General features: G+C 37.4%; 2 protein-coding genes across 2 annotated transcripts in view; one reads left to right on the forward strand and one right to left on the reverse strand.

The window, feature by feature from the left end:
• Positions 1-14,225, reverse strand: part of LOC136033871 (spermine oxidase-like) — a 445,682-nt gene that overhangs the window by 197,415 nt on the left and 234,042 nt on the right. The window lies entirely within an intron of this gene.
• Positions 1-14,225, forward strand: part of LOC136033866 (protein MTSS 2-like) — a gene marked incomplete in the record, with an annotated part of 126,827 nt that overhangs the window by 82,603 nt on the left and 29,999 nt on the right. The window contains 2 exon segments of the mRNA XM_065714836.1: positions 3,544-3,750; positions 11,801-11,917. Of these exon segments, the coding sequence (XP_065570908.1) occupies positions 3,544-3,750; positions 11,801-11,917 (324 nt within the window).

The raw sequence follows: 14,225 nt of genomic DNA on the forward strand, positions 1-14,225 counted from the left end.
TGTACAGACGTTTTCAGGGGAATTTTATTTTGTTTGGGGGTGGGGCTAAGGGGAGGGGGCTATGTTGGAGGATCTCTCCTTGGAGGAATCTGTCATGGGGGAAGAAAAATTCAATGAAAAGGGCGCAGGATTTTCTAGCATTACTATAAGAAAATGAGGATGCATATGAGGGGTTCTAAAAATACTTTAGCATAAAGAGCGAGGTATTTAGCAGGAGATAAATAACTCGCTCTTTATGCTAAAGTATTTTTAGTAATTTCAACTATTTATTCTACGGCCTTTCTGATTCAGGGGTCATTCTTAAAGAATTGGGACAAAACTTACGATTTAGTGTAAAGAGCGAGGTATTAACGAGGGTACAAACCCCCTCGTATACATAATAAAAATATAAGATTATGAAAGTTTGTTACGTAAGTTAATTCTTAAGTTACGTATAATTTTTACTAATAAAAACATTCGTTAAAAATTAAAAGTTCTAGTTGCCTTTTTAGTAACTGAAAAATTTGAGGGCAACTAGACCTCCTTTTCCACCCCTTATTTCTCAAAATCGTCTGATCAAAACTAAGAGAAAGCCATTTAGCCAAAAAAGAATTAATATACAAATTTCATTTTAATAATTTATGTGCGGAGAGCCAAAACCAAACACGCATTAATTCAAAAACGTTCAGAAATTACATAAAAAAAACTAATTTTTTTAGCTGAAAGTAAGGAGCGACATTAAAACTTAAAACGAACAGAAATGACTCTGTATATGAAATGGGTTGTCCCCTCCGCAATCCCTCGCTCTTTACGCTAAAGTTTGACTCTTTGCCACAATTCTACTTTTTAAAACAATTAAAAGCTTAACGGAAAAAATTGGAGGGCACCTAGACCCCCTCCCACGCTAATTATTTTCCCAAAGTCAACGGATCAAAATTCTGAGATAGCCATTTTATTCAGCGTAGTCGAAAAACCTTATAACTATGTCTTTGGGGACGACTTACTCCCCCACAGTCCCCGTGGGACGGGCAACAAGTTACAAACTTGTTTGTAACTGATTTTAAATATATAAGTTTCATCAAGTTTAGTCTTACCCATCAAAAGTTACGAGCCTGAGAAAATTTGCATCATTTAAGAAAATAGGAGGAAACACCCCCTAAAAGTCGTAGAATCTTAACGAAAATGACACTATCAGATTCAGCGTATCAGAGAACCCTACTGTAGAATTTTCGATCTCCTATCTACAAAAATGTGGAATTTTGTATTTTTTGCCAGAAGACAAATCACGGGTGCGTGTTTATTTGTTTTTTTTGTTGTTTTTTTCAGGGGTCATCGTATCGACCAAGTGGTCCTAGAATATCGCAAGAGGGCTCATTCTAACGGAAATGAAAAGTTCTAGTGCCCTTTTTAGGTGACCAAAAAAATTGGAGGGCATCTAGGCCCCCTCCCACGCTCATTTTTTTCATAAGCTTAAAGAGCCGGACTTTGAAGGGGGGACAGCCCCTTTCATATACGGAATATTGATCAGAAATAATGAATTTGAAATAATTAACAAGAGGGGTTGTCCCCTTCTCAGTATATCATTATACTGCTATAAAAAAAAAATCTTAAACGGAAAGTAAGGAGCGACATTAAAACTTAAAGGGATCAAAATTAATCCGTAAATGAAAGAGGTTGTCCCCTGCGCAACTCCTCACTCTTTGCACTAAAGTTTTTTTATCTTAATAGTACAGCTGGAAAATAAAAACATGCATTACTTCAAAAACGTTCAGAAATTAAATATAAAAAAACAAGTTTTTTTTAACTACAAGTAAGGAGCGACAGTAAAACTTAAAACGAACAGAAATTACGCCGTATATGAAATGGGTAGTCCCCTCCGCAATCCTTCGCTCTTTACGCTAAAATTTGACTCTTTGCCACAATTCTACTTTTTAAAACAATTAAAAGCTTTAGCGTAAAGAGCGAAGGATTGCGGAGGGGACTACCCATTTCATATACGGAGTAATTTCTGTTCGTTTTGAGTTTTACTGTCGCTCCTTACTTGTAGTTAAGAAAACTTGTTTTTTTTATTTAATCCTTATACAATGGGTATATAAAGTTTTATTACCGCATCCTGGAAGCGTTCCAAATATCCTGTTATGTGCTGATAAACAATTTGTGATTAATATCATATCATTTGAAAACCTCTGTTGACCCCTGGTGCGAGTTTAGGTTCACTTTTTCATCCCCCAACTTTTGTCTGTTTCGTTTTTTTTTCGGGGATGAGGATAATTGCATCCACATCTTCTGTTAAGGGATTTAATGTTTCAAAAAGTGCTTTTCTATGCCCAATATCTGAAATATTTACAATAGTATATTATTTATTTGCACTATTATATAAATGAATTATATATGATATATAATATAAGTATTGTATAAATTATATGCTATAATATTTTCAAAAAGTGTATTCTATACCTGACATCCTAAATATTTATGCATTCAAGCCTTTTTTCCTCTTTTGATGTTGTAAGAATATCTTTTTATATTAAGATGCGATATGGGATAAAAAGGATGGCAGCTCTAACCTGCACCTGCATGTTTTATTATTATTATTATTATTTTAACAAGTGTGATAGAATCTCAATATGCCTACCGATGCTGGATATGTTTAATTTTTTATCATCTTAACAGTTACGAATTAAAACAATTTGTATTAGAAGATGTGTTTTAAATTTAGTAACGTTCGCATATTTTGAATCTGAGTTAAGAATTAGAATATCTTTCGTTATGTTGAAAAACAAAAAGCTGCTAAAATCGAAAAAAAATTTTCAGTGAGATTTTTTAACTACGAGTCCCTGCAAGCAAATCCTCCTCTGAAACTAGAGTGATAAATTTACCATTTTATTGTTTGTCTTGCTCTAAAGTTTTCATCCCTGAAGCATCGAATTAAAAAAAAAAAGTTGAAAGTTTAGCGTAACATGCGGTTTAAGAGTGTTAATCCCCTTCGTATATAGAATAACTTATATATGTTCTGATTTTTAGCAGTGCTTTACACTGCCATTTGAAAAACTCGTTTTTTTATTTAATTTTGTTCGTTTGTTACGTTTGCAAAATTATCCAAAATATGGGGCGGGGGGGATTACTCAATCCCCGTCTCCTCTAAAATTCTACTCTTCATACAGTGGACGACTTGCAGAAAATTTTTGAATGTTGGCCTAAAAATTCACTTGCGAGGTTTCAGGCGCAGTTGCATCAATTGGGGGAGGGGATGTACCTCTTGTTGTGGGTGTTTCACTTCTTTTCGTAAAATTATTCATATTTGCTCATGCTCATAACGTTTAGCGGTATATTCAAATTATAAGGAATTTTTGTGCATTCGAAATAAGCATAAAAACTGTTTCTGAAGTTCATATTTTTATCACTTAAAATTGAGGAAACACTATTTTTAAGCTAAAAAACAAAGTTTTAGGCTAATCAGAAAACACACTGAATGAGTGAATGTTTCAAACTCATTTTTATCTTTAGTTTTTAACTTAGACCATTTGACTTCATTTGTTTGGATTCGTTATTTCTGTCTTCCAGATGCTTGTCAATCTCAAAGGCATTGATACCAGCGCATATTCATTCAAAACGCCACCTGGCTCTCCTCGTAATATGGGATCAAGAAAGTCATCATTGTGCTCCATCAGCTCCTTACATAGCTCGGCTTCAAGTGAATCTGCATCTTCAAGTCAAAACCAACAAGCTTCGCCGGCTCTGAACGCTCTAAGAACACGGATATCTCTCCAGGTAAAAAATTTAAACATTGCTTCGAATATTGAATAATTTAGCCAATAGTCTGGATATGATTACTGATTGAGACCAATTCTTTCCAGCTGGTCTCAATTAGCAGTGCCAAGAGTATGTTTATAACCTATTAAACTTACATTCTAAGGGTTATTCTCTTAAATTTATATTAACGAGGTATTCTCTTTAATTTTGACACTGGTATGTGATTAATACAAGACTAACAATTTGGTGGAGTATATGGAGTAAAATTTGATAAGTTATATGGCTCATTTATTTGTACAACGCCTACAACTTTTCTTAATCAAGCTACAAAGATAAGTTAAGTCTGTATAAAAAGTGTTATATTTAGACAATATTTTTTTTTCAGTATAAAATATGCCCAGGGAATGTTTCGAAAAAATATGCCAAGTTAATAGCCTTTTAAGCTTCCTTCAGGTGTATACACATAAAATCATGAATAACAAAATTTAAACATCACGGGGTGGGGCAATAGGATTTTAGAATGGTATAGATGTTGGGAACCGCTGGTATAGTGTATATCTAAACCGAAAGAAGTGTTAAAATGGTTTGGGTTAGCCTACGTCCGCCGTGCAAAAAGTAGGATAGCTAAGTAACAATGCTATTTGGCAGTTTTCAATTTTGTTGGCAGATTTTGTCTGAAAATACCCTTTTTACATATAAAAATAATTTTTGCTCAAAGAAAAGCTGTCAAAACACAAGTTGTGCTCTGCCGTGCAAAAAGTGGGGTATCATTAGGAGGGGGGTTAGGTAGTTTAGATCAGGTCCCCCCTTGTAATGTGCAAATACATAGCTTAAATTTGTTTCTAACAACCTAATTGGTTTTTCCTTGAGAATTTGTTTTTGCACATAACCTTGTATCTTCAAATTTATTCCCCTCCTCCTCCTCCCCTCACCATTTGTACTCTGGTACCCTCCCCCCTGTAATATTTTTGGCGGGCGTCCAAGGTCGATTGAGTGCTTCAACTGCAGTCAAGGATCTTTTTATGATCTAGGAAATTTTTTAAGTAAGTGAATGAAATTTTATGGAATGGATGTTCTGCTCCAATAAGGATGTTGGAATTTTTTTTTAAATACCTCCGCCTACCTGAACAAACTTCTAATGCTTGAGCAATTATTACCCTTGTATGAAGGCTAATCCTGAGACAAAAACAATACGATAAAAAAAAATTGGTTGAATCAGATTTGCCATTCAAAACTTTTCCTAAATACAATCTCCTTACCGTGGAAATTGTAGCCCCCTCACTCTGCCCCTCTTAATGAGACACGATTAAGCTATAGATTATATTCAGATTCTGGGAATAGTTGATTAAAACGGAAGTGACCCCAAAACATGATTCATAAAAATTCTAAAAAAAGAGCAACTACAAAACAAAAAAGTTTTCTTTTTTTATATATTTTTGTTATTTTTTACTAGTTATGTATCTCTTATGAATTGTCTCTCCTCATGATATGTATATATCTCTTCTCTTCTGCAAGAAGAGTCTCTTCTCATGCTACTGCTTCCTAAAACTTGTTCAAACTAAAATCTTATTGAGTTTCAATGTTGCTATGTGACAATCTACTTTTAATTTGTTGTTATCCTTTGTTTTTATGGCACTTGGTATTAACCAAGTGACATATAGCAGTCGCCAATTCTGTCGGTCTGTCGGTCTGTCGGTCTGTCTGTCGGTCCCGGTTTTGCTACTTTAGGCACTTCCAGGTAAGCTAGGACGATGAAATTTGGCAAGCGTATCAGGGACCAGACCAGATTAAATTAGAAATAGTCGTTTTTCCGATTTGACCATCTGGGGGGGGGGGAGTGGGGGCCCGGTTAATTCGCAAAAAATAGAAAAAATGAAGTATTTTTAACTTATCAGCGGGTGATTGGATCTTAATGAAATTTAATGTTTGGAATGATATTGTGTCTCAGAGCTCTTATTTTAAATCCCGACCGGATCTGATGGCATTGGGGGGAGTTGAAGGGGGAAAATCTAAAGTCCCGGTTTTTCTACGTTAGGCACTTCCAGGTAAGCTAGGACGATGAAATTTGGCAAGCGTATCAGGGACCGGACCAGATTAAATTAGAAATAGTCGTTTTCCCGATTTGACCATCTGGGGGGGAGGAGTGGGGGCCCGGTTAATTCGCAAAAAAATAGAAAAAATGAAGTATTTTTAACTTATCAGCGGTTGATTGGATCTTAATGAAATTTAATGTTTGGAATTATATTGTGTCTCAGAGCTCTTATTTTAAATCCCGACCGGATCTGATGACATTGGGGGCAGTTGGAGGGGGAAAACCTAAAGTCCCGGTTTTTCTACGTTAGGCACTTCCAGGTAAGCTAGGACGATGAAATTTGGCAAGCGTATCAGGGACCGGAACAGATTAAATTAGAAATAGTCGTTTTCCCGATTTGACCATCTGGGGGAGGGGGAGTGGAGGCCGGTTAATTCGGAAAAAATAGAAAAAATGAAGTATTTTTAACTTATGAGCGGGTGATTGGATCTTAATTAAATTTGATGTTTGGAATGATATTGTGTCTCAGAGCTCTTATTTTAAATCCCGACTGGGTTTGATGACATTGGGGGGAGTTGGAGGGGGGAAACCTAAAATCTTGGAAAACACTTATAGTGGAGGGATCGGGATGAAACTTGATGGGAAAAATAAGCGCAAGTCCCAGATACATGATTGACATAATCGGAACTGATTTGCTCTCTTTAGGGTAGCTGGGGGGGGGGAGTAATTCTTAAAAATTAGAAAAATTAGGTATTTTCAACTTACGAACGGGTTATCGGATCTCAATGAAATTTGATGTTTAGAAGGATATCGTGTCTTAGAGCTCTTATTTTAAATCCCGACCGGATCTGGTGATGGGGGCGGGGAGTTGGGAGGGGGAAACCTAAAACTTGGAAAACACTTAGAGTGGAGGGATCGGGATGAAACATGGTGGGAAAAATAAACACAAGTCCTAGATAGATGATTGACATAAACGGAACGGATCCGCTCTCTTTTGGGTAGTTGGGGGGGGGGAGGTATTTCTGAAAAATAAAAAAAAATGAGGTATTTTCAACTTACGAACGGGTGATCGGATCTCAATGAGATTTGATATTTAGAAGGATATTGTGGCTCAGAGCTCTTATTTTAAACCCGACCGGATTTGGTGACATTGGGGGGGGGGGGAGTTGGGAGGGAGAAACCTAAAAATTGGAAAACACTTAGAGTGGAGGGATCGGGATTAAAATTGGTGGAAAAAAAACACGAGTTCTAGATACATGATTGACATAACCAGAACGGATCCGCTCTCTTTGGGGTAGTTGGGGGGGGGGTTGGGGGGTTAATTCTGAAAAATTAGAAAAAATGAGGTATTATTAACTTACGAACGGGTGATTGGATCTCCATGAAATTTGATTTTTAGAAGGATATCGTGTCTCAAACCTCTTAATTTAAATCCTGACCGGATCTGGTGACATTGGGGGAAGTTTGGGGTGGGGAAACCTAAAATGATGGGAAACGCTTAGATTGGAGGGATTGGGATGAAACTTGGTTGGAAAAATAAGCAGAAGTCTTGCATACGTGATTTACATAATTGGAACGGATCCGCTCTATTGGGGGGGGGGGTAATTCTGAAAAATAAGAAAAATGACGTATTTTTAACTTACGAAGGAGTGATCGGATCTTCATGAAATTTGATATTTAGAAGGATCTTGTGCTTTAAAGTTCTAATTTCAAATTCCGACCAGATCCTGTGACATTCGGGGGAGTTGGAGGGGGGAACCGGAATTCTTGGAAAACATGAAAATTGGAGTATTTATATCTTACGAATAGATGATCGGATCGTAATGAAATTTGATTTTTAGAAGGAATTCATGTCTCAGAGCTCTTATTTCAAATCCCGACCAGATCTTTTGACATTGTGGGGATTTGGAGGGGGAAATCTTGGAAAAACACTTGGAGTGTAGGAATCGGGATGAAGCTTGGTGGATAGAATAAACATATGTCCTTGATACGTGATTGACAGAATCGTACTGGATTCGCTCTCTTTGGGGGAGTTGGGGGGAGGGGTTCAGTGATTTGGCGAGTTCGGTGCTTCTGGACGTGATAGGGCGATGAAAATTGGTTGGCGTGTCAGGGAGCTGCACAATTTGACTTGATAAAGTCGTTTTCCCAGATTCGACCATCTGGGGGGCAAAAGGGAGAGGGAAAATTAGAAAAAAATAGGTATTTATAACTTACGAGTGGGTGATCGGATCTTAATGAATTTTGATATTAAGAAGGACTTTGTGACTCAGAGCTCTTATTTTAAATTTTGCCCGGCATTAAGCCTCTTATTTTCCTTTTTAAATCAATCTATTGATTCATAGAATTTTGTTAGAGCTCATACCATATGATCTCTTGGCTCTTAGCTCTTCTCGCCTCGTCACAAGTGCCATATGAGCTCTTAGCTCTTGTTAATTACTGTACTTCTCTTCAACTGAAAGTGACTATTTGTCCAAATCTTGCACAAATAGCCAAATTCTCTCAATACTCTTTATTTGTCAGTTGAAAGAATCTTAAAGGGCTGGTAGCTATCAAGGTGTACATACAGTTAAAGCAGGTAAGGGGAAAGCTGGTACGTGGAAGACTAGCAGCCTAAAAGAGCCACACTACAATGTAGCAGCAATTCTCTGTTTATTTTATACAGTCAAGTATCAACCTAAGTGAAAATGAGTTAAGGTTACAACTAAAACTGTACTGTGAACAAATAATATATACACTGAAATGTGCTGATAAGGCGGCGATTCCAGTGAGGCGGATACGTTACAAGAGTGAGAAATGCAGGTGGTCTAGTTACCCAGTTCTAGCGTCGGCCTGTGCTACGGCGAAGTGGTGGTTGTGGCTCTGGGACGAGTGCGAGAGGCCAAGGACCGGGGTTGTAAATGCGGTCCGAAGTTATTTTAAGAAAATATTTAGGAATACTCTGCAGGAGCATCTAATGGCGATCAAGTCGATTACTGCCGAGAAGATTGTAAATGACCCTAATTATCTGTGGAAGTCTCGTCCTCTTTCTGATAAGCAGAACCATGAGGGCCCCGATAGCATCCCAGAGTCTGAGTGGGTTGCCCATTTCAAAAATCAGTTTGTAAAACCCAACAACAGTGTAGAAATTTCTTTCGATAGTGAGAAGGCTTCGTTGGTTGATTCTAGTCAAAAACCTAATTCTATTGTGATAACGCAGTCTTATATTAAGGAGAATGTGTTGAAGCTTAGAAAGAAGAAACTTTAGGCTGGCGCCAACAGTATTTGTGCTGAGCATTTTATTGCCGCAAGTGACCTCCTCTGTAACTACCTTGCATTACTTTTTCAAATGGTCTTTAACGTTGGTGTCGTTCTGGGCAGTTTATGTATTGGAGTGATTAGGCCAATTCTGAAAAAGATTAAACCAAAATCATCATGTTCATCATATAGGCCAGTGACTGTGTCAAGGGTTTTCGCAAAGATATTTGAGCTTCTGATTGTTGACCACTTAAAAGGAAAGTGTATTATGCCATCATTCCAGTTCGAGTTCCAGTCAGGTTTAGGTTGTTTCCATGCCCTTAAAAGTCTGTAATATACTCAGAGATACAGAGCCATCCGGGAACACACTGGTTCTCGGAGCATACAATGTTTTGAATGCTTTTGGTTCCTTTATTCTCTCGCAGGCCATGTTGGAGTTGTATAGCCGTGGTGTTAGTCTTGATGTAATTTTCTCATTATATTATATGTATAGGCATCTAAAAGTTCGTTTGAAGTTTGGAAATGTTCTTTCGGATAGTGCGACTCCAGTATTCGTCGGAATAAAGCAAGAAGCCATCACATCACCGATTATGTACAACAACGCGTCTCTTCCTGTGCAGATTGATCTACCTATTAGTTACGTTTCAAAAGGGGTTGATACATCAGTGCTTTGTTATGCGGACAATCTGTTAAATCCGTGCCGGTCAATAGCTAGTTTTCAACGGAGTTTTAATAACCTATCTGATAGATATCTACAAATATGACCAAGTATGAATGCCGTGAAGTCCCAAGTCCTCTTCTTTAATTTACACGGTAGTTATGTGCCTGATAGTGTCTGTCTAGGTGATTGTGAGGTGGCACTCACCACTGTACTAACATATTTAGGTCTCCTGATGGTGGTCTTCGATTAAGAATACAAAAAAGCTTTTGCCTCGGAATACCGAACGTAAAATTAGAATTGCCTATGCTAGTGTGGTTACATCGCAGCTTAATCTGGAACGGGAAGCCCTTTCTCGAATATATAATAGTGTGGCTCTCCCGGATATTCTATATTTGACCCCATTTTGGGACATTTTTACTGAATGTGTTAGGTGAGTGTTGCGAAAGTACTATTTTAAGTACGTGAAGTTTTTGCTTCAGGCCCCTTGGTAGTTTAAGTATAGGTACATCGTTAGCCGTTTTGGTGTGGTAGAACCGGTTCAGGGCGAGGATGAACAGTTTCATAAACTGATTAACCAGTCCTCTTCTCACCCGTGGAAGGGCGTACTATTTTAGATTGGGTATTATTAGTAATTTGTGTTTATCTTTATGACGTGATTGTTTTGTTTTCCTTTCTTTTATTGTACTCATTCGTTTCCCTTTTTTTGTTTATAGATGGGTACTAAAGAACATTCATTTGTTCATTCATTTTGGGGATTAGATTAGGGCAAAACTAATATCACAGCTTCATAATGCATGTGACTGCCAGCCTGTCAATCAATATTGTCCCCCCAGAAAATCAAATGGTGCTTTTTGTAGTTGTAATATAGTAATCAATGAGTATCAAGCTTGCAGTTGGGTATGCATTATTTTTTATAATACCAATAGCATTGAAGTATACAACTCCATCCATAAAGTAACATCAGTAAGCTACATACAGTATAGTTCAAACTTTGAAATACTATACTCCATTAACAATATTGGAGTAAATATGATACATTATTTTTTATAAAATGGTACATATAAAATTATAGAGTATGATATTTATGTGTAGTATATGGCTAGCCACTAAATTAGATTTCATTGTTAATTGTGATTCAGAAAACTATTGATATTTCTAACTGCAAGCTATATTAAGTTACATGTGTTCCTTTTCTGCAAATTTTATGTATAAAAATACTTTTGGAGAAAGCAAAGCTATCAAAACACAAGTTGTGCAGCTAAAGTGTTGGCAGCTTTTGGAATTCTGCTACTGGCAGCTTTGGAACATTTTGCACAGCTGACCTATGGATAACAGATCAAAAATTCCAAAAAGTCGTTCTTTTCACAACTCAGTTGGGTCCAAACGAAAGGCCCAGACGTTTTTTAGACATTTTTGAAGACGTTTGGGCTGGAAGAGATTATAAGGACAGACTTAAAGAAAATGACTTAAAAGAGTGTGACGTACAGGATAAGGTGGTTACGCTGGTTGGTACCTTGGCCTCACGTGGCTTGGTGCTGCAATGAGCTGCTAAAAGTTTCACGAGTAAACTCCTTTTTAATATTGATATCGACCAAAAGTTTTTCTGAGCAGTACTACTATATTGACTATCAGAGTAATCACCTATGAAGGATGAAAGGTCATCCCCCCACCTCCCCCTCTCCCAAAAAAAGACAAAAACTGAAACACATTCTCTGCCAAAACATCTTTTATGTAATTTAATTTTGAATGATTTATGTTCCTTGTAAAAGTATTATGTTTCGAACAATCATAAATAAATGAGACGCAATTCAGCTTTTTTTACTAATTGCTACTAATCAGCATGTACTAATAGAGCATGCCTGAAAACTATATATAGTGCATCTAGCGCAATTTTTTCGAAACCTGGCCTGATTTTTAAGCCTCAGTATTACATTGCAATAAAATAACAGTCCTTAAGAACAGTGTCGATAAATTTTTGTTATTATTTTTTTTTACTGTTCTCTTTGCGAATGTTTTTTTTTTTATTATTGAATTTAAAAGAACAGAAGCCTATTAGAGTTGAATAGGTAAATTCTTTAAAAAAATAAAAAGTGGAAAGATATTATTTGAGGTACATTTGATTTCTTTTTCTTTTGCAGCAAAATATGTCAGCGGGAACCCGTCTTTCAAGCGTTTCGTCTCAAGATTCTGGATTCACTTCGCAGGACACTTTAGTTGTCATGAGAATGAATCCACGTGGAGTTGTGGCAGCTGAGGTAAGAAATTAAAAGAAGTAAATGCACAAATACCCCAGATAACCCAAAATCTTAAATAATGTTGCGATATTTTCCAACAGCCTTTGAAAGCTATACATTCACAGCATTTATAACCCTATTGCTGTATACATCTAAAATTCAATAAAATTGAAATTAAAGAGATTATGTCTTTTGCGCTTTAACACGGATATTAAAATCATTAGGAGTTAATTGAGAAGTAGCTGCATTATTAGACCTTTTGAGTCTTGGATATTGTCTTGATTTTTGAGTCTTGAGTGGGAAAGATGGACAAGAAGTCTGGAAGGTAATTAATTTGGTTTTGCGACCAAATGCTAAGAGAGCAGAATTGCCTTCCAGACTTTTTGGTCAACGGAGAGGCTGCTACGGAACACACTCAGGTTGCAAAAGAACCCAGTACATTTTTCGCAGGAATAGGAGGAATTACATCTAATTCTGCGAGAAGTCCCCAGAAGCCTTACAAGCATTACCTTGACCAGCATTCACCAAATCAATGGCAATAATTCCTGTGGCATCAACTGAAGTAGAGCTAATTGTTAAGACCTTGAAGGGCACACCAGCATCTGGATCTGACCAAAAACACACAAAAGCCCTGATAGCAGTCCTCCCTTCTATCCTAGAGCTATTAACTTATTTGGTAAACTTGTCTCTAAGAACTGGTGTTTTTCTTTCGATACTAAAAGAAGCAAGATTAATCTCTGTGCGTAAAGGTAGCCTCGGGACGATCCATCGAACTTCCGACCCATATCAATATTACCTATTTTTTTCAAAAGTTTTAATAAACCCTTGCAATGACTTCTTTACCAGTTTCTTGAAAAAAGGGATTTTTTAATAGTCGTTAGTTCGGCTTCAGACCTGGTCATTCAACAGAACACGCTCTGGCATCCCTAAGCTTATTCATCAACAGGGCGGTTGACTCAGTTCTTCTGCCGCCTACTATATTGATTGACAGCAAGAATAGACAATCTTATTGGGAAAGCTGGAACATATTGGAGTGAGGGGAATTGCCCTGCAATGGTTTGAATCTTACCTTCAAAATATGTGCATCTACATTGGTGACGACCCCAAGAACGACACTACTGCGAAATTTGGTGTGCCGCAAGGATCCATCCTCGGTCCTCTTTTGTTTTTAGTCCATGTAAATGACCTTACTCCTATCCTTAACCCGAACCATGACGTTCCAAAATGGAGGACATTACTAACGAGTAAGATGGACTTATAGCATTCGCTGACGACACTACAATGACCTGCTGCGGACTCGACATGCCTTCACTCCATCGGAAGCTTGGAAACATCATAGAAGAGATCTATCTGTGGATGGATGCCAACAAACCTGTCATCAATGTCGAAAAGTCTTGCATCCTATTATTTTCTATGGTAGGATCCCTTCACCTTGAAATAACAGGAATTGTGACGTCTTGTGGAAAGATTCAATGACCAGCAAATGGATGTGCAAAATATTTAGGAGTAATAGTGGATGAAAACTTTTCGTTGCTTCCTCACATCCATGCTGTAGAATGAAAGCTTTCAAGAAATCCGGGTATCATGAAGAAACTGAAGTACACATTTCCACGTAAAACCCTTACCCTTCTCGACAATGCGCTTATTAAATCCTACTTACAGTATTGCGGAATGGTATGGCAGTTGACGTTCAAATCCCATCTGAAAAAACTGAATTTCATCTACAAGAATGCCTCGATTATCTGTCGCTGAAATCGCTGCTTGACGTTTCCTACTTGGTTTTTCTTTCAGATTCCTCTCCAGCTTGCTTCCAACGCCTTTTAGGAATCTATTCTGTTTGGTAGCCGAACAGCATCTTCCAATTACAAGACTATCTGCACAGATCCATATTCGACGTATGCCAAGAGTGATGTCGGATTTTTCGTCTGACATCGTCTGCGCTAAGGCTTACAGTACCCTACCGCTTGAACTAAGAGGTAGGAGCTCCCTTGGTTCTTTCAAAAAGAGCACAATAAATTATCTTGTTTTGAAATAGTTTCAATTGAATAAAGAATTTAAATAGATATGAAATTTTAGCCATTTTTGAGTTGTTTTTTTTTGGGGGGGGGGGGGATTGGAGTGGTTTGTTCCTGGATGAAAAGGTGGGGACTTGTAAGGATGATTTTGTTGGTAGGGGTCATGGTTGCATCGAGAAGTAGAGGGAGAGCTATAGTGCGTAATTAGTTTTTAGGCAATAAGGGACTCAGCATGCTTTTTTGCATGGAGACGAGTGATTATGTATGTTATGACTGCTGTAATGTTTTTTGTTTTTTGTTTTTTATAAACCCGA

Source organism: Artemia franciscana, chromosome 12, assembly GCF_032884065.1.
Source record: "Artemia franciscana chromosome 12, ASM3288406v1, whole genome shotgun sequence".
Classification (NCBI taxonomy): Eukaryota; Metazoa; Arthropoda; class Branchiopoda; order Anostraca; family Artemiidae; genus Artemia; species Artemia franciscana.